This window comes from Osmerus eperlanus, chromosome 3 (assembly GCF_963692335.1).
Source record: "Osmerus eperlanus chromosome 3, fOsmEpe2.1, whole genome shotgun sequence".
NCBI lineage: Eukaryota > Metazoa > Chordata > Actinopteri > Osmeriformes > Osmeridae > Osmerus > Osmerus eperlanus.
The window spans coordinates 17,525,873-17,547,740 of NC_085020.1; the positions used below are offsets into that span (position 1 = coordinate 17,525,873).

A 21,868-nucleotide genomic window follows, 5' to 3' on the forward strand; every position below is an offset into this window, starting at 1 on the left:
TGGATTGAACACGCTCCAAAGTCTTTTAAAACAGCCTGTCTTATGGCCCTGCCGGAAATTAAATCTACCATAACGTAGAAACATGTCATGACAGTCTATCCAATGACTCATCATCTACTCAACAGTAGGCTAATTAACATAAAACATGACTATGAATCATTAAATTAGTATGCTATCTTATAGGCCTAAATTAAAACAAATGTAATTGTTCTTTCAAATTGCCTATGTTGGACCGGCTAGTCTACATGATTTCACTGCATTTTGATTTAGGCTAACAAGACAGCAAATAAAAAAGCGTCACTAGACAAGTAACGCTCTCTGCTTTTTCAGTTATTGAGCTTTCTTTAAGGGATACAAACATTTGACAACCAACAGTCTTAGTTGCTTAAAACTGCGACAACACCAAACCTGGATGTATAAAAACGTCGGAGGGACTGTCACACTGTAACGACTCTCATTACCACGACCCCAACACCCTTCCTCAGTTTACTAGCCTCCTAGCAACAGTAGACAAAGCAACCGGGTTTTAGTGGGCTCCGGCGGGGCCGGGCTAGTCTTTGATCTGTCCCCTTTAAGAAGTGGGGATCGGGGGGAGTCAGGCCTAGAGCACTCGGGGGCCAGGGAGCAGACGGTTCTAGACCCTGCGAACTTCATCGACTGGGAATTGGGCTATAACAGACTGGCAGACAGACTTCAATGACAAGAAAACATTATGCATGTGAATAGGGATGAAAGCACAGTGGGCTATCATTACAAATATTGTAGCTTAGATTTGTTCAGACCACAGCAAAACACATATATATGGCTATAACAATCTAAATGGGAATACATTAGCTTAATAAAACTTACAGACCTATTTCAATCGAAGCCTGTTTTATTGAGTTTTAATGACCATGCTTCCAATTAAAATGTTTGCCTTGGTAAAAAAAATTGAGGCTTGTAGACAAACAGGTCCCCTTTTGAACATTTTGTCCACAGTGATTCCGGGTGATTGAGCCGCCGCTCTCTCTCCTCGCTGACTGACGCGTTTTCTCTTCGACAATAGGCTCTCCCAAATGAAGTTAGTGATGGTCCACATGTGCCAAATCACTCAACCAGCCGTCTAGCAGATAGATTTTTAAGTCTGTGGCGAATTACATATTATGTAAATTTGAAGAATGACAGACAAGTAACGGGCGGGTAAGTCGATACCCAATGTTCATGTTAAGTGCCCATTGTCCTTATCTTGGTTTTACCAATAGTTCGCAACATAAACCTTCTACAACCACAAACGTCGGTGAAGATGCAGGCCCCGTTAAACCAAACGTCTTGCAGCGAAAGCATGAACTCAACATTAATCTTCAATGATTGGCACATCAATAAGTAACGGCAAAAGTATTTATTTTTTGATTATTTGTATTTTTTATCTTAAAAAATATTTTTTTTGTTTAATTTGTCACAGACTTAAGCAAATAATTAAATATATTCGTTTTACAAAAGATCAAACATTTGAGAAACGACAATCTTCCTCATATAAAAAAAGTAAATTAATCCATAAATAATTTTCAAGAGTGCTTATGCGCACCCACACGTCAAAAGGCCGCTGGATTCAGTTGCCTAGGTTTTTTTTTCCATAGGCTACTTATGATCAACCACCCTCAAATCTCCACATGGACAGAAAAGTAATCTCTTGTATAACACATGTAGTACTACGCCTAAGCATATCATTTTTGGGTGTTAGGTATATAGGCTATATGTGTTAAAGAAAATAAAAGGTGAGCCCTAGGTGTAAACAAAAACAAAAGAAATCTTGCAACAGTCAAATGTTTTGCAAGTTAAAAGCTGTTGATTACAGTACAATAAATGATATTGATCTACAATTTTATGTAGGCATATGTTTAAACAACAAATTAATTGTAAAGCGTAGTTATGTCTAGGACTATCAAACATAGTATCAAAATTAAGAGTCAACTAAAACTCTGTTCATAATCATCACCACGGCTACAGCAGCTGCTTTAAAAACATTTCTTCAAACGTCTTAACTCCAACAGAATCATTCTCCTAAGATCTTAACGAGTTATTTTATTACTGGGACATAATCCTTTGTTGAAATTAGTTTGTCATATATTGTCATTAGCACACTATTAAAACAATGAAGTCATTATCCGGGCATCCCCGGGCGAGAAAATTAAGCGACTAACCCCATCTTTGCCACCCGGGTCCCATTTAGATTAATGGAAAAATATGTAAAACATTTCGTTTTAATTTTCCTCTGACAGTGTTTTGCATACATGCATTTTCTCCGCCTGTGTTGTACCTCGTAATTTATGAAAGCAATTTCGGCCGTCACATAACTGGGCTATGAAAATAGTGCTCGAAGCCTAATTGATTCCCGTCACCATTTTGTGAGGTTATAATCGTGTTAATTGTAATGTAATCTCCAAGGGAATACCACCGAAATGTATTTAAATAAATCTGGCGAACAAGCTGAGAAGATTATGTCAGTTCCACACATGATATAAATGTCATGTGAAATTACACAGTAAAGGTGGAACTGACACATAGACATTCCACTAATCAAAAAAACAAAAACAAAAACAAAAAATAGACAAGCAAATAAAATGTTATCACCCCATAACAGGCTACAGCCTGATTTATCCGTTTGCAAAATCTTTTGTAAAACCACAGCCGGAAAAACAAGTTATATCTATTCTCCACGTAAAACTGGAATCTCTCAACTTAATCATAAATACGAAATCAATGAATCAATATAAAGAACAAAATTCCAATAAGTACAAGTATCCACTGAGACTAGCAGGTAGCTTAAGGTGTGCAATAAAACATCGAAAACTTCATTGTCATGGTTGAGTACCTTGCTGTTGGTCTTGCATTTCCCCCCACCTAGACACCTGTTGTTGTTACCTCCAGGACTAAGGGGCAGAGTGAGAGGGATGCCCCTTTAAAGGGGACTTTTCCTAGACAGGGGACAGGGTAGTAGCAAGCCTAGTTCTAGTTCAAAATCCCTGTCTGGCTGACATCATTACAGTCTTACAAATGTTTATTAATTAAGTATTGATGCATTCTGCGTCTCAAGGTTTCAAAAAAGAAGATCTGCTACTCATTTTATCTCCTCGGTGACAATCTGACAAATCAACCATGCTATACCAAAAATAATAACTTCACAAAATAGTAAAAACATAAAACGTTCCTAACGTGTTGGATCAAGTGAGTACCTATGCGGTGACTATCTACACTAAGCTCCTCTGACTGGAACTGGGACACAATCTTCCACTGGCCACACCTAAAGGCCATCCAGACACAGTTAAAGAGGAGGCTCTGAGCACTCAACACAGGCCAACCCCAGAAGGTCCGCCTTACCACCACAACACTCAACACCAAACTAAGCTGGAAGAGCAGAGCCAACACCAACACAGAAGAGAACTTCACATGAACGACACACCGGAGCAGAGATGAGGTTGAAGAGGGCCGAGAGAGGTGGGAGTCGAGTTTGGGCCAAATGCCAAGGAGAGAGTTTACTTTTGGGAGCTTCGCCCGGCCACAGGGGTGGAGTCCTTCGCTCTGTCTGGGCTTGGCCTGGCACCGACTTGCTCCAGACACACTAGATCATACTGTAGTGGACTAACACACACACACACACACGCCCCTTTCATTACCATGGTCACCAACAGCACTATTTGGCATTTGATACCTCCCCCATGACCCACTCAGAGACAAAGCCCTGGCCATGTCTCTGCTAGACAGACTTACATGGCGTTTAGTTCCATTCTACTGCTAAGGAACAAGGAATACAAAAATCTATGTGCACATTTTGTATGTCATCTATATGCCATGCTTCGTGTTTTTTTTAAATTGTTTTTGTGTTTACCTTTGACCACGGTGGATTGTACAGACTGTGCATTTGACAGCAGAGGAATCAGTCCAGCATGTATCATCGTTCAATAGTTCATGTTGAATGTGTAATAGGCTTTTACTGTCTTACATCAATAAATACAGGGCAGCCAAGAACCTGCACAAGTTTTCAAGTGAAAGAAAAAAAATGGCAGTATCCACGTGTGTGTGCGTGCCTGCTGTCCAATGGAGGCCCTCGCTGATGGCACAGTCCCAGTCCACTCACAAAGACCCATGCTTCTAGGCTGAGGGGCACAGAGACAAAAACACTTGAATTGTTGGTTTAAGTAAACTCATTGAGGCTCCTTAGCCAACAAGACTTTGATGTTGCAAGGCCCGGGCCCCTGATTCTGTGGGGTTGGAGGTGGGGTCTGGGGCCCAGAGCGGTGCCCTGGCTGGGGCCGTGGGTCTGCTGTGCCAGCCCTGAATGCAGGAACAACGGTGGCTTGTTGTGTTTGTTTACCCTTTCACCCAACTGCCTGAACCCTGGAGATGCCGGGGCATCCGTCACCACACAGAGGCAGGGGAGGAAGCAAAAACACACACACACACACACACACACACACACGCACGCACCCAGCCAAGTGCCCTTGTCCCATAGTAACCATGAACTGGCACAGTAACAACCCCAAACTGTTGTTATGGTATCCATATTACTGAGCAACAATCATGGGTACAGAAAATGAGCGTCAAATATCACAAGCTTTATTAGTTCACAAATAACAGTAATCCAATAAATTCAGTCAACATTTACTCCACAAAAGAAATGAACAAAATGAACACCGATTACAACCTTGTTGCAGCGTCTGAAGTGTATTGTGTGTAAAGTTCAATTATCTCATGGGATCTGTTTGTTAGCAGTGTCTATCAGATGGCCGGGTGGTGGGAGACAGCTTGGGTCTCATCACTGAGTCTCGGCTCTCATCTCTCCCTTCTCTTTTCTCTGCTTTGTGGATCCTCGCCCGCCCTCTTCTCCTCCCGTCGCCGTTTCGCCCAAAGGTCATTACTTGGGGAAAGCGTCCGCCAAAGTGACAATGTTCTGTGCCTGCTTCAGCGATGGCATGTCTATCATGTTGCCTCGGAAGGTGAACGCCCCCTGGCGAATAAAAGACGAGACAGGAGGGCGGAGGAGAGGAGGGGAGACGAAAGAAGAGGAGGGAGAGAAAGGGAAGGGAGGAGAGAAAGGGGAGAGGAGAAATAAAGACAACACTACAGTACATCAACCGCCTTACCAGGGAACGTTCTGGTAATGTTGGGCAAGAAGGACACTAAAAAGGCCTCATCCAATAACGTTGATAACCTCACAATTCCAGAGTGAGGGGAAGGGGAAGAGTAACTCGAAAATGATCAAATTAGTTGTAGAAAATAACTTGTTACACAGAAAAACGCAAATCAATAAACGCTCTCTCCCTGCGGCGGATCATTTCATCCTTTGATGCGCATTTCAGATTTGGGCTCGCATCAAATAGTTTTACTGTTGGTTGGGAAAATGTTGAACAGTTGTGAAGCCGGGACAGGTGCTCTCATTAATGTTGATATTTACCATGTTCTGCTTCCCCACACCCCAGCAGAGCATTTACCCACAGCTAGTGTTATGAGAGGATGTGTTGTCAGGCAGGCTACAAGACAAGCTCCGGGCGGACGAATGGCAAACAGTAACCGGAGGTGGGAATTATGAGAAAACAAACGCTGTGCTGGGAGACAAAGGGACTGGTCCTGCAACATCCCCCAAATAATGAAACATTAACACACATGCAGGCATTACAGTGTGGCGTGCTGGACGGACACACACACGTAAACATTCAGGTTATCCGAGGGATGGGTAGGAGGTGTTCCCAGGGCGATGCTTAGTGCTGGCGAGCCCGGCTTGGCCTGGCAGAGAGAGCAGGGGTGTGGGCAGATTGTGTATCAGTGCTACAGAGCCTCCTCAGCAGACACCCCACAGACACAAACACACACACGAGCGTATGTGCACACACACACACACACGCACAGACACACGCACATACACACACAGAACCCAGCCATGCACTAAATTACCAACAAGGAGATTCTGTACTTAATTGGCCCCAACCCCTCCACCCCCCCAGCTCCTGAGCAGACTGACAGACACACACAGTGTCTGTGTGTGTGTGTTAATGGTAATGTCGAGAAGGCCGATAGCTTACAATTGCAAGGAAGATAGACTAATGTTTGCAGTTGTGGATAAAACTGTTCATAATAGCTGCTTTCTTAATTTGAAAAAGTTGAGAGTTGCAGCAAAGTAAAAAAAAAAAAAAACGTTTACGCATTGGAATTCATTTAAAAAATATAAAAAATATAATGTATTTAATTAATTTATGTGCAATTATGTAATTTTATGTGTGTGTGTGTGTGTGGTTGTGGGAGGAATGAGGATACCTTGCCCTGCTGCTGGTGTTCCTGGAAGGCGGCGATGAGTTCTGAGGCCCACTGCACCCTCTCCTTGCTGGGGGAGAACTCTTCCTGGACCACCCCCACCTGGCCTGGGTGGATCACCTGCTTCCCTGCAACCACCAGGGGAGAAATAGTCACACAAACACACACGTCCACGGATGCGCACACACACACACACATACACAAACACGCAGAGTACAGGACATTTTTCCTAGTTGGCCCTGTTCTTTTCACGAAGAAAAAAAAAATCCATGAAATAAATACAGCTTCCTTTATAGTTATTTGTTCTAGATCTATTGTCACACAGACACGCTAGCTTGTGCAAACAAGCACACCTCAGCACAGGCACACAGACTTGCTACTTAATAATGTGCAAGTGTGCAGCAGAGTGGCAGATGGTAATTGTGGAAAGATTATGCAGCGACAATCAGCTCAATCTGTCATACTTAGGCCAAAACATTTAACACAAATTATCAAGATGTCAATATTTAATTTCCATTTCATTGGGCCATTTCACAATAGCTTACAAGTAAACACTGTTTGTAGTGTAAAGAGGAAGGAGAGGATTTTGTGTTTGAGACCGTTATATCGTTTATTCCTGGCAAGCGGGCTCGGTGTGTTCTGCTTTTCTGACGGAGGTTTCTTTTGGTGGAGCTCTCTGATATGTCTGTGCATGTGCGTGTGCATGTGCGTTTGTCGGCATGGTCTAGGCCGACAGGGAAAGTCTTGTGCTGGGTTACAGGATGCTATGCATCATGGGACTTGTCATGTGACGCAGAGCTGGGTCCTTTAGAAGCTGTGCTAAAGCCCTGGAACCAGCTACACGCTTAGTTGCACTTCAATCTGACACACACACACACACATGCCCAAACATACACACACCACTTATACCGTATACTCATACACACACATGCTTTCACACTAACACAAACCAAAACAATAACACACTTCGAACACACATACCGTAAACAATAAAAATAAAAAAACATTCACACTCCAACCCTGTACGTTCCCCTAATGCCAGACCAGCGCTGCCAATCTCCAGCCTAAACCAGCAGCTGCGGCGACACAGAGACCCTCGCTCCTCCGAGGGACACTGGGATTGCACGCCGCCGACCTAATCCTGTGTGCGTTTGCAAGGGATCCGATTTGTGGCGATAAAGTTGAAGGTTTTCGAAACGCAAAGCTGACGGGAACAACGCTGGCGGTGGCGTCAGGCCAGCTGGTGTCGTCACCTCAGGGATTAGCTGTCGTCTCCGGCAACAAACCCCTGGAGATGCCTCTGCCTCGGTACGTTTCCCTCTCCCCACCCCAGTTAACCTCCCCGAAACTCTGGAGGAGGACGCTCGTGTTAACCATTCGGACTCGAGACTTAATGAAATATGGAAATTCTGTCCTACAAAATAAAATGAATTAGCAAATATTGCAAGGGCGGGTTTTTGTAACATACAGAGTACAGAAATGCAGAAATATCTTCAAATTGTTTTACTTGCAACACAGTCGTGTCAGTTCTTCTCAAAGGTGTGAGTGTTGGGAGTATTGTACTGTTTTTTGCTCAGGGCAAGCTTGTGTGTGTGTGTGTTTACGTTAAGTGAGAGGGGAGTGCTCTAGGTGTAGATACCTTTAGGGCCGCCATGTTGGCTAAACACCTTAAAGAGGAGTCTCTGCCCCTTTTCTGAGGGGGGTGTGTGTGTGCCTGAAGGGTAACAACAACAACAGCGTGCCCCTTCCCCTCTTCTGCCACCTGCTCCTGTGCTGCCGGGGCTGAAGACTGGGGTGTTTGTGTTTGTCACTCTGCCACACATTCAGACAGGGCAGAGTTAAATCCCAGAGAGGTGTGTGTGTGTGTGTACGTGAGACGACAGGAGAGTGACAGAGCACACAGACTGATGAGGTGACTCAGGTCCCCTCACTCACAACCCATTGGTTCTCCCAAAACGCATCATCCATGCCCTCCAGCCAATCCCAGGCTGCCATGTGGTGCCGGCTGCTCATTGGAGGATTGCTATTTAGCTAAGTGTTTGCAGGCGAATGATGGACCGGGGCCCAGGAACGATGGGGATACAGGGCCTACGGAAGGAGAGAATTCTATCCTCTTTATAATTCTCTCCGTTTCTCGGCAAAGTCCAGTTGAACCGAGATTTGGCCAACAGAGATACCAAAACAGACAAATAACCTAGATCCAACTAATATAACTAGACTTTGAATAACTGAAAAACACAATCATGTATAAATATCAACAAATATGTAGATTTAAAATGACAAAGGCAGCTTCAGCTTCACAAACACTGGGTCAGTCATCATTTTAGACCATACCCATCAACCAAACCCTTAAAAACAGGATTCAAACCCTTTGTTGTGGGTCTTGTAGAGTCCCAAAGTTGATTACAGCACAGGTACAGCTTTGGGGGCTAGGGTGTCACTAATCCACGACCTAAAGACAGACTCTTACATATCCTATTATTTAAATCAAAATTACGAAATAAATATTGTAAGGGTTAGGGTTAGGGTTTACACATGTATATAATTTATCTATGTATTTATAATATTTGACAATCACTATTATTACTGGGAAGGTTTATATTCAAACTCAGTCACAAGTACTCAGAGTGCAAGTTTAAAATCCATGGGTCAAAATATTTCTACCGACACGCAAATAAACGCAAAGGTGCATACAATCACACGCGTGCATACACACACGCACGCACACATGCCCATACACACCCGTACACCACATGGCTCTCTAGTACGCAGCAGTCTGAGTGTGTGTGTGTGTTGTGCTCTCCGTCATGTCGCGGGCGACCAGCAGTGTCAGACAAGGTCAGGAGAATACGGTTGCTGAGTGTGTCTCTACACTGTGGAAACACCCGTCACTGGGATCCATACTACAACCGTGTGGAACCTTGTGTGTGTACATTTGAGAAAATCCACTACCATCAACCCCACCTGGCTCTGGTGCTTTGCTGAGCAGCAGCATGGGGAGTCTGTGTGTGTGTGTGTGTGTGTGTGCATGTCAGAGCAACATGGGCGTCTACTCATGGACTACTGACTTAGCAAATAAAAAACAAATGGCAAGCAATGTTTGCGTTGCCTTTCCTTGCAGTGTGAAATCCCACTGATGTACTTGAAGTTAATGCTGCTTCCTTCAGCGAGATATCTTGTATGGTCACACACACACACAGACAACACACACACACAGGCACCTAATGGAACAGTGTATTAACAACTCTACATTTGTTTCCAAATTGACGCTACGGGGGAGAGAATGAGACAGGCTACGTTGTGTGTGTGTGTTCGTCACTTTTGCTCCGTGGGTGTCTTGTCCGGACAGTGGTCGTAGCCCCGGTAAGCCCACGTTGGACCCGCTCTGACTGGGACACTCGTCTATGGAGGGAGACCTGCTGCACATAGCATGGTGCTGAGCAGTGGAACAGGCTGTCCTGTCCCCTGTAGACTCACACACACACACACGGGGGTTCTGAATGCGTTGCTTGGCTACGGCACTACACACTGAGCCCCGTTATGCTCGAAGCTAACGCACCAGTCTACACTTGGAGGTGGTTGTCTTCAGGTCAGTTAAACAACTCTGCAGCCTTCCTCCCTCAGGTCAGCACATTAACATAACTGCTGCTGGCTGTCTATGCAAACCCTGAAACACACCAGGCCTAAATGCCCTGGCACATCATTTACTCATCATCATCTCTCTCTCTCTCTCTCTCTCTCTCCTCTCTCTCATCTCTCTCCTCTCTCTCTCTCTCTCTCTCTCTCTCTCTCTCTCTCTCTCTCTCTCTCTCTCTCTCTCTCTCTCTCTTCTCCTCTCTCTCTCTCTCTCTCTCTCTCTCTCTCTCTCTCTCTCTCTCTCTCTCTCTCTCTCTCTCACACACACACACACACACACTCAGTTTTCTGAAATTACAGCCATTTACTTGTTCTTGCATGGTGGGAGAGCAGAAATGTCGTAATCAAAGGCGACATTTAGCAAGAGACAACAGAAGCATTTTACTACAGCTGAAATTGCACCACTGAGGCAGAAGGAGACATCACAGTCTGCCACCAACCAACTAGCAACAATACCAGATAACACTCTATCCTGAGTGACATAAAGTGAAGCGAAAAAATACTTATGAGAGCGGAACAGCCCAGGGAGCACCTGTTAACTTCTCTCGCCCGCTTTTCTCCTCTCTTCCTCTCGCTCGCCTCTTTAAGCCCATTTACAACTGCCTGCCAGCCAGTCAGCCAGCCAACCCAACGACCAGCCGCCTAGCTTGCCAGCCTAAAACCAGTCTGACAGCCAGGTATAGCAGGCAGAGGGCTGGTACCTGTGAACCCCATGAGGGCGCCCTCCCTGGCCTGGCGTCGGAGGCCCTCCGTGTTCCTGTAGTCGATGTAGACCAGGTCGATGGCCTGGAGACCGAAGGCCTGGTGGTCACCACCACCTTCTGACGGGCATATAGCAGCTCCCTGGCATCCTCTGTCCTGCTGGCGCCTGGACACACACACACACACACTCTAAGGTAGCAGGCCTAGGGGGAGGGGTGGGGTGAGTAGGTTAAATTCGGAGAGCAAAGTGGAGAGAGGAGTAGGAGGAGGGGTAGAGTGGAAGAGGAGGTTAGGATGAGGAGAGGAGAGAAAGGGAGGAGGAGGTTAGCACGAGGGGAGGAGAGGGAGGAGGCTAGGATGAGAGGAGGAGGTTAGAATGAGGGGAGGAGGAGGGAGGAGGTAAAGAAGAGGGCAAGAGAGGGAGGATCAGGGAGGAGGTTCGGATGGGGAAAGGAGAGAGAGAGGAGGAAGTAAGTAAGGATGTGGGGATGAGATGGAGGAGGAGGAGGAGGGAGGCGGCTAGGATAATACAAGAAGAGGGAAGAGGAGGAGGTTTGGATGAACGGAGGGGAGAGAGAGAGTTTGAAGGGGTGACAGGGAAAGAGAGAGAGAGAGACAGAGTACCTATACTGGCGCAGAAGTCATCCGACCCAAATACGACGCCATCGTGATGGAGACCGGCGCTAGGGGCAAGCCGACGAACCTCCTCACACACGTCCTGAGGCACACACAGTGACAGAAGAGTGTGTGTGTGTGTGTTTGAGAGAGCTGTGCATCTTGGCAGCTGGTCAACTCACCTAATAAAACAGTGTATGTGTCCCTTCTGCTATTTCGCCTAAACCTCACATCTCTACATGCTAAAGTGGCATAGCCTTCACACACACACACACACACACACACACACACACACACACACACACACAGTGCTACAGCTGGAGACGTCTTCTCAGTCTGTCTGCCTGGTCTGACCAGAACACCTCCAGCAGAATGTACTCGAAAGCTTCTGGAATGTCATCGTACCATTGTAAGAGGAATCAACCAATCAGAATGCGTCTTGGTCTTTTGTCTGCTTGCACATGAATGTCACCTCTCACTGTGACACAGCGATTTTCCCTGCTCAGGGCCTGGTCTTCAGACAGGGGTAAAGATGCACAAGGTTCTCAAGAAAACACGCACACTAGCACACACACACACAATGCTACGACACACAATGCTACGACACAAGAAAAAAAAAAGTAGAGACGATGGTTTGTGTATGTGAGTGTGTGTCCAACACACCCCCATCCCCAAAACTGTGCCCTCTCCCTCACAAAGCTGAAGGTCACTCACGTCAGAGAAGCAGACCTGCTTTGAAGCCGGCCCAAATATAAAAAAAAAAAAACTCTGTCAACTTGATCACATTCAAAACTGACTACTTAAAATATGTCTGTCTCTAGGATGGAGAAACAGCCATTTCTGAGCGGAGCCAAAAAGAGGCTTGTTCTGTTGAACAAGACAGCGAGGACTCTTTGAAACTTGACCGTTCACTTTGGGACGCTGGCCCTCGCTTTAATCGAAATTCAACTGTCTCGACGGCAACACGTCTTACGCGAGCAGTTTCTGAGGTTTGTTTTTGTCGTTTTACCTTAAAATTGAGCAAGCCCAGAGCGGTTTCCACAAAGGTGAGCAGGCGAATAGGCTCTGTCAGCGAGCGTCCTTTCAAGTGGCGCTGAAACCTGTCAACAAACTGAACACACACGGACACACACACACTCATTAACTACGACCACTGGATATCTGAAAAGGAAAGAACACACACCACGGTATCTCCATTATTGAAATTCCCTCATGGTGTTCCTAAAAAACACAAAGTGTGTTTGCTGAACTTCAAAACAGTTACTCGATATTGAACTATGGTTAATGCTGCAAACAATAAAAAGTACACTGGTTTTCAATAAAAACATAATGAATTAAAAATCCTATTGGGCTGACCTATCATAATGCAGAGATACATTAATAAATATAACAGTTTAGCAGAGACGGTGTGTAATAATATATACAGTATATGGCTATCCAATTGTCAAGAGCAGCTAGCCTTGAATACACACTATAGAGAACAATGAATGATTCAATTAAACTTGATTTAAAAACCCAGAGTCCAGATACAGAATGAAGACAAAACAACATACAGAATAAAAAAAAACATACAATAAAGCAGTCACCATGACTGTGTCTAATAGCAACATATGTTGTGGCATAGAACACGGACAATATGGGCTAGTATTGTACGTCAGTCACACTATTTAGACAATATTTGGCAATATTTAGAATGCTGGCCCTGTTCAGAACTGCTATATTAAACCGTTTGTGTCAAAGTAAATTTGTAGCCGTGTAAAATATTCAGGATTACACCCATGTTAGATGACAGTCCTTGCATTTGTTGTTCTGCAGGCGGGGAGAGAGAGGGAGGGTGGGGGTGGGGGAGGTATTGTATACAAATCAAAATAACTCTTCCTTCTGCCATTTTGATATCACGAAGAGCGAACGACATTGAGAGACCGAGGAGAGAACGGGAAGGAGAGGAAGAAGGAGAGGGGCCACAAAGCAGGAAGGGTATTCTCCATTATCGCTAGGGTTCCCCTGCCTCTGATGTCTACAGGTCTGTGTGCTCACAGAGAGGAACACGCAAGTACACATGCTGCACCAGGTCCCCTGAGACACACACACACACATATAGCACCAAAAGAAAAAAAGAAACCAAATTTGGCGTCTTTGGGAGTTTTCCATTTAAGTGCTTTTCAGCTTTTGCGCCGACCCTCTGAAGACGAGAACAGGGAGATTGGAGCAACAATCCCAGTTTGATATGACACTCTGCTGAGGCCTTTATTCCACATGCTTCCTGCTAATTTTCCAAGCTCACCTAAGAAGGGCTTTAAAACCAAGTTTTTCCCTCTTTGAAGACCAAAGCATTCCAATTTTTTCCAACAGACCAGTTCATAGCTAGCCCTGGACTGCCAGTGGGGTAGCCCAAATTCCAAAATCTATCATCTGGAAACACACAAAAGCTCTCCCTCCAACAGATATTTCCTTTCAAAGCCGGTCGAGAAAAAAAAGAGTAACCGGGAGAGGGAGAGTGGAAGAGAAAAGCCCCGAGTTGAAACGTGTAACTCTGAGTCCCTCCTTCTCTTTCTCCCTCTTTCGGTGTCCGTCTCTCTTTCATACAGATAAAAAAATAACCCCAGGTAAAAGCAGCGCTAACGAAACACGCACAAATATCCCCCCGCCTCACGCTCACTCACACACACTTGTTCTCCAAACTCAAAGAGTAGGCCTTCATTGAAGGATTTTCGAAAATAGGGGCAATTTTAATCATCTCCCCATTCAATCGCAGTTGGATAAATCATATCTGAGAGATTTGCATAAATACAAACCATCAAAGACGTTTCATCTTCAAAGAGGTTTGGGGACCCAATAGGCTTTGTACTGTAATCATCAGAGGTCAGCGCCCTGCAGGAGAGAGGCTGCTATGGCAACATAAAAACTAACGCCAGGGGCTTAGCCCAGTCTCCCCCAAACTCTCACCCCTCCTCCCTGACACGAAAAAGGGGGGAGAGAAAGAGAGTGAGGAAAAAGAGTAAAAGGTAAGAAGAAAAAGAGAGAAAAAGAGCAAAAGAAAGAGCAGTGAGAGAGAGACAGAGAGAGAGGAGGAGGAGGAGAATATAGGAAGTGAGGGTGTTAGCTACAACATTATCAGATGGATCCTTCAAGCTTCATCACAGAATGCCATTTGCAGCACGGAGACAGATAGTGTACAGATACGGCTCATTGTGTGCAAGTAGAGCCCACTAGATAATATACCCAGCCCCCCCCCCACACACACACACTATACAAACACCCTTACCAGGTTTCAGGAATGATTGGGCTATTTGGGATGGCAGTGAATGAAAACAAATGACAGGTCCCCCCACAGCTGAAGAGCTGAGATGGCCGAGTGTGCCTGATTACATGTTTGTACCGTGAGGTGTATGTACCCCCCCACCCCAACCTCTCCATACACACACACACACACACACACACACACACTCCACCAACCTCAAAATATCCCACACTTAGCCCAGGCTAAAGACTGACCAGAGTCTAATGCAGGGTGCTTTTACCCATTGTGGCTCTATTTCACAGACAAGGCCCCTGCTCACTCGTTAATGGCTCCTATAGGGCTTTCCAAGACTCCTCTGCACAAGAGGGATGGAAGGCACCTCCACTCTCCACTTAGGGCCACTAACCAGCCACTCGCAGCCCCTCCCCTGAGCTTCAGTCCCCCCACACGGCCTGGGCCAGGGGCCTGGAGGAGAGGGAGAGAGAGAGAGAGAGGGTGCCAGAAAGCCTCGACTATAGCAGGACAAGTTTCAATTAAATGTCTTCAAAAGGGGCCCAGATTAAATGTTTCCGGCCTGCTGAAGTGTTCATTTCACAGAGGGGGGAAGCGGAGGAAAGGAAAAGGGACGAGGGGAGGCGGGAGGAGGAGGAGAAGGGTGGGGAAGGACGGAGGGAGGGAGGGAGGCGGGAGGAGAGGGGGGGCCCCGGGGATGCGATTCTTTTCAGGAGCCCCCCCTCGCCACCACCACACCCCACCCCCATTGCACACACACACACCACCAAAATACTTGCGTCGGCGAAGAATGGCAGAGACTCTTGAATGTGTGCGAGAATTGTCCGGGCACAAAAGCCGGAGTTCTGCCTGTTAAGACCCTGTAAGGGCTGCCAGCGAGGGGGGGGGGGGGGGGGGGGCAGGGAAGGGGGCAGGGGCAGAGGGGGCAGGGCCGGGCCGGGCCGAAGGCCACCACACAAAGGGGAACAAGCGCGTCCATCTTTTACTAAGCCATCAACATGGAGGATCCAGTGTGCTTATATCAATAAAGGAGGGGGAAGATAAACAAGGGAAGGATTTACAGCCTTACGAGACAGAAGAGAATCCGTCAGATGCTAAAACAGAAAATACGCCCACACTCCCGCACATGCAAACCTACAGACACGCATACATACAAAGGATCGCCATAAAAATAGAGCTAGCTAAGCAAAATCGAAGTCAAAGTTTCCGTATTACTAGTAATCTCTCTAATGTTCTGGACAGCTCGTTCACCTACAGTGCAGTTGTGAATGACCTGAATCCCTGTCAAGACCCCAGTACCGGGTCAGTAACGGGTCAGTACTGGGTCAGTTCTATGTCAGTACTGGGTCAGTACCAGGTCAGTCCCGGGTCAGTAAATGGTCAGTACATGGTCAGTACCGGGTCAGTAACTGGTCAGTACCAGGTCAGTCCCGGGTTAGTACATGGTCAGTAACTGGTCAGTACCAGGTCAGTACCTGGTCAGTAACTGGTCAGTACCAGGTCAGTAACTGGTCAGTACCAGGTCAGTACCGGGTCAGTACCTGGTTAGTACTGGGTCAGTACCGGGTCAGTACCAGGTCAGTACCTGGTCAGTAACTGGTCAGTACCAGGTCAGTAACTGGTCAGTACCAGGTCAGTACCGGGTCAGTACCTGGTTAGTACTGGGTCAGTACCGGGTCAGTACCAGGTCAGTACCTGGTCAGTAACTGGTCAGTACCAGGTCAGTACCGGGTCAGTACCTGGTTAGTACTGGGTCAGTACCGGGTCAGTACCTGGTCAGTCCCGGGTCAGTAACTGGTCAGTACCGGGTCAGTATCTGGTTAGTACTGGGTCAGTACCTGGTCACTACTAGGTCGGTACCGAGTCAGTACCTGGTTAGTACATGCCTGACTTACCAATAGATTGTTGATTATCAGAGCACTGCTAAACAGCAGGCCATACAAACCACAAGGTGCTTGTTCTTGTGTGTGTGTGTGTGGGGGGGGGTTAAATTCACTGACATATTTTCATTGGTAAATGTAATACTGTATAGCTGTTAAGTCTAAATGTCTGGGGTTAGCTGGCCCATTAACTGTATTCAAAAACAACCCCTCCCCTAAGAAAAACATGTTTTGAAGGGAGGAAGGGAAGAAAGGAGGTGTAGGAGGGAAGGTGGACGGGGGGAAGAGAATCTGTGAACACCTGTCGGCAATTACACAGGGAAGAAAGCAAGCCAGCAGGAAATAGACGTGTTCTAATTAAAACCACTAGTTAAAAACTTCCTGCTCTTGGCCTCTATACCCTGGCTACGTGTGTGTGTGCTAGCTGTTTGTGTGTTTGTGTGTGTGTGTGTCTGTGGGAGGGAAAGAGAGAGAGAGAGAGAAAGTGAGGAAGAAAGAGAGCGAGCGAGAGAGAGAGACAGAGAGGGAAGGAGAGTAGGTGAGAGAAAGAGAGAGAGAAAGTGAGGAAGAAAGAGAGTGAGAGAGAGAGAGAGAGAGAGAGAGAGAGAGAGAGAGAGAGAGAGAGAGAGAGAGAGGGAAGGAGAGTAGGCGAGAGAAAGAGAGAGCCCTCCCTCTTTTGGGGACTCCCTCGCTCTCTTCCGCGCTCTCTCCCATTCCTTGTATGTGTGCGTGTGTATGCGTGTGTGTGCGTGTGTGCGTGTGAGTTTGGGAGGGAGGGACCCAGGGCCAGAGTGACAGACAGCCTGGCTCCTCCCCCTCAGTGACACATATGGATATGATCAGAACAGCAGACCATTAACGATACTGTCTCCCGACCAGACACACAGGAGGTCTGTTGTGCGCTGTTTTATAGGGAGCCAGAGGGATGGGCACACACACACACACATACACTGCATACACACACACACACACAAGCAGAGTTTGGTGATCAAACCAGACAGTAGATATCCAAATCGAAACTTTCAATCTTAAACCTTCATTATTATGCTGTATTGAGCTTGTGCTGACCAATTCAGACCAACATGAGTTACTACCTCTGTTACAGTTGTAGATAAGTTAGCAGTTAGCGGACCATACCCAGGCTGACCATCACAAGACACTTTTTAAAGCCTTCTCCAGTGTCCCATATACCCCCCCCCCCCCCCTGCAGATAGAGGTGACCATGTGACCATGGGGGGCGCACTCCCACCGGACCAGACGTCCTTGGAACCCCGACAACTATCTCCCCAGAAATGCTGCTCCATTCTGCTGAGTGCCAGCCAAGAGCAACAACCCCCCCCCCACCCCCCCACCCCCATCCTCCCCCCCCCAAGGCTCCCCCCCCCCAAGGCCCTGCCACAGGGATCGTTTCCCTGCTTCACTGGGGGAAATGGGTAAAAGTTTGTTATTACTGCTTTGAAGAATCCCCGCGGTCTCCCCTTACAGCCCGGGCCCTGAGTAACCGAAAGAAGACCACTGGGCTCTCGGGAGGAGCGGGGGAGTCCGAAAATATGCGGAATAAAATGAGAGAAAACCCCCCCAACCAAATGTCACGGGTATTTTTAGTGTTTCTCACTTTTCATGCGTAATGTGGCGTGGCTGGGAGACGACCTGCGCCGGATACGTGGTGGGATGCTGGGAACAGCACGTTCAGGCTCAACACGCCGTATCGGACGCCGTCGATTCATCGCAACATCAGAGATGAGCAACACACGCAACCACACACACACACACACACACTGAGAGTCACTCACCCAGCGCACCTCCCCTGCGTCCTCCACCTTGGGCAGCATGAGAGCCTGGGGGTAGGAGAGGCGCCTGCAGCAGCACCTCCAGGTCAGCCTCGGCCAGGCCGCTGGACACGGAGTTCACTCTCACACACTTCTCTGTCCGGCCGAGGTCCAGCTCCTGCAGCATCCTGGGAATGGTTTCCCGGGCCTCACCCTGGAACACAACAGCAGCGCCTTCACAGGAAGCCGTGTCGGGGATTCTCTGGACACTCCGCTGAAGTGACGACGGGTGCCAAACGAGTCGAAAACACTGTCCACAATGTGGAGAAACCGCCGGCTAAGCCTGTTCTCTAAAGCCTCCCAACTCGAGTTCTACCATGATGATACCTCAGAGAAGGTTGTGAATGTACTGATCTCTCTCTGCTTTCACTTGCGCTCACCTCGCAAGTTTACCTCGGAGCGCCGCAATCTTGCTGTTATGAAGCCATGTCTGCCGATGAAATCTGCGTTTCATGACAGGATTGTACTTTATGATGTCTGTAAAGTCGACTAGTGATATAGTGTACATCTGTCTGAATCAATGAACCAGTGATTCCAATAGAAAGACCTTCATGGTATGTGTACATGGTGTGCACATTGAAAACATACCACGGCCTTGACCTGAAGGCGTGTCCACTCATAGCCTTGACCTCTAAAGACTGTACACACAGTCTTTAGAGGTCAAGAGTTTGTGTGTGTGTGAAGGGTGAATAACCTGGAGATGGTGTTTAGAAATGTGCCGACATTCAACGCTAGATGCAATCATTTAAGAAGGGGTAAAAAAAAAAGTACATTAAGTAATAGGCAGTTTACAGTAGCCAGAGGGAGAGACAGTAAGTGGTTTTGACACAGGAAGGGTGCCTGGTAGGTCCACAAAGAAACATCTTGACTGCGAAAAGATTTGTGATAACGCCAATCAAATGCAGCACCATTCAACTACTGACAATAGAAGATATCAATCAATGTTGTTTCGGGGAAGAAAAGATTTAATTACCTGCAGAACTGCACCAAAATAATGCAATAGGAATTCAATCGAAGGTCGGCGTGCACGAGTGTAGGGAGAAAAGAAAAAAGAAAAAAAAAGAAATGACACCTGTGTCTTTATGTGTTAGCGTTGAATGGAAAGTTCAGGAAACACAACAATTGCTCAGCCAAAAGAACGATTAGGCGTTGGCAATAAAAGAGTGACCATTACACTGTTACATCAATCTAAGATAAACGGAACAAAGAGAAAACTCTCTCTCTCTCTCTCTCTCTCTCTCCTCCCCCCCCCCCGTCTCTCTCGCCTTCCCTCGACACAACACAACAATTTTAAACAACACTCAGCAATCTCGGCCCTGACAAACGTGGCCATTGTGCAAGGAGGACAGGAAGTCGAGTGGGAGGAAAGAGGGGGAGGGGAAAGGGGGCGAGGAGAGGGGAGAATCAAAGAGAAACCTGCAGCCCCGACGCCTATCAGTGACACAGTAGCACACGCCAGCAGACTCAAACCAGATGTATGTGGAAGGGGGGGGGGAGAGGAAAGAGAGGAAGAGAGAGAGAGAGAGAGAGAGAGAGAGAGAGAGAGAGAGAGAGAGAGAGAGAGAGAGAGAGAGAGAGAGAGAGAGAGAGAGAGAGAGAGAGAGAGAAGAAGGTCTGCACTGGGATAGGGGTGGGCTCCCTGGCACGAATGTGGTGCGAGTTAAGCTTCATGAGGAAACGGCTGCTTAGGAGTTGTCAGGTGAGATCAGAGGCTGGGGAGGGAGGCAGGCAGGGAGGCAGACTGCGTGGCACTAGCAGACACAAACTATCAGTGCCCTCGCTTGAGTCATTTACCTGCTGAGGAATCTTAAAGCAAGTGGACGGAGAGGCTGACTACTGCTATGTGGAGAGAGAGAGAGATCCAGCCAGCCAGAGATCCAAAGAGCCATCCAGCAACACAGCCAGCCAGCCAGCCAGTGGCCTCTGGTGTGTCAGAGACACTGGACCAGGCTGTTGGGCCCTTGCGCCCTTGGCTCCTGGAGGGGGCAAGGAGACACCAGAAGCCCCAGTAAGTCCTGTGGAATGCAGCGGCAGGCTCCAACACATCACAGGCATCAGCCCAATCTCAGTCCACAGTGGGAGCAAAGCTGCTAGTAAAGTTGATGATGATTTATCAGGTTCCTGAGGGTCTGCCTCGTCTCAGCTGGCCTGGGCAGGACAAGAGGGATTGGATCACCATCTGACTCCGCTAAGATCTCTCTCTGGTTCACACACACACACACACACACACACAGGGGTACAGTGATAGACCCATGACTGTACGATGGTAACTCGAAACGGACAGAGCAATTTACACAGCCATAACTCAGGCTTCATAAAGCTGCTCCATGGTGGATGAGATGACGGTTCCCTGTCCCAAGAAACCCCATCACACACACACACACACAGGCACTCCTACCCCCTGACCAAACAGAGAGAGGCCCATGGTCCCAGGCCCGCTAGATGTTTCTCTGAGAGGTCTTGATGCCCAGTGTAGAAGCTGATCTACAGCAAGCAACCCTTCAATAAAGCCCTTTCATGTCATGACACACACACACACATCTACAGTCTGCCACTTTTTTTTCCATTTCAAGAAGGTACTTCTGGATTCAGGCTAGTCAGAAGTGCACTCTTCCTACAGAATCCCTTGCTCCCTTTATCCCTTTTTTGTCCATCCTTCTTTCCTTCCTCCCTGTTCTCTCTTTCTTTCTTTCTTACTTTCTGCAGTTTGTTTCTTTCCTTGCTTCTTTCCTTTGTTTCCGACTCCCCCTCTTTCCGTCGACCTGCCATCCTTCCGTCTCCATTTCTTTTCTTTTCTTCTTTCTGGGGTAACTGACGGGGAGACCGTGCTGGTGGACGTGGGCCCCTGCGGGCCTGGTACTCGGAGCCTGAATAAAGCCCTTTGAAAAAGGAGATCTTTTACATTAATGTACGGCCGTCCAACAAGTTCCTTCAAAGCTGCCTCCCCAATCACCTAGCACCCTACTGGGCATGCTCCTCCACGCCGACACCCGCTCCTCTTTGATTCCCTCCATAACGCTCATCATTAGGCGGACACGCACTCATACACACACACACGCGCCCCCACAAACACCAATGCGCCGATGCGCTCCGAAACGCACACACACGCGCGATGGATCCTTTCAAGTGCGGACGGCGCTGACCTTCCAGTGGAGAGGGCAGCTCTTGAACGCACCCTCGGAGCACCCGCGCGGGGCTCCTGCCGAGCGGGCCGGCGCTCGCGCGCGTCTCCCCGCACGCGCGTTCAAACCCATCGCCGCGGGATCCCTTCACCTTCTCCACCGCAACACGTCAAGCTGCCCTCCCCGACCTCCTTCAGACTGACAGCCTCCTAACTGGGGCTGCCTCCGTGCCTCCACGTCTGCCTCCAAACACAGGCCGTCACCCAGGCCTCGCTCTGTCTGACAGACAAGTCCGTCCAGAGTCGGTGTGTGGAGCACAAACTGATGTTTTTTCCCAAGCATCGCTACCTAAGCTGCTCTTTACTGGAAACCCACGTCTAACCGGATGAGAAGCCACGCACCATCTATCGGCGTCAGAAGACGAAAACACGAAATGTATTTGATGTTAGCGTTTGTAATATGTCAGGCATCGGGAGAGTTATGAAAGGCAGTGCGTGCGACGAATGGTGTGCAGTGGGTGTGTGCGGGCGTGTGGGTGGTTGAAGG

General features: G+C 47.6%; 1 protein-coding gene across 1 annotated transcript in view; it reads right to left on the reverse strand.

Moving 5' to 3' along the window:
• Positions 1 to 4,577: 4,577 nt before the first annotated feature.
• Positions 4,578 to 21,868, reverse strand: part of clybl (citrate lyase beta like) — a 60,234-nt gene continuing 42,943 nt past the window's right edge. Inside the window, 8 exon segments of the mRNA XM_062457520.1 lie at positions 4,578 to 4,984; positions 6,289 to 6,413; positions 10,623 to 10,727; positions 10,730 to 10,789; positions 11,248 to 11,341; positions 12,248 to 12,349; positions 18,165 to 18,215; positions 18,217 to 18,354. Coding sequence (XP_062313504.1) covers positions 4,892 to 4,984; positions 6,289 to 6,413; positions 10,623 to 10,727; positions 10,730 to 10,789; positions 11,248 to 11,341; positions 12,248 to 12,349; positions 18,165 to 18,215; positions 18,217 to 18,354 — 768 coding nt within the window. The 3' untranslated portion in view covers positions 4,578 to 4,891.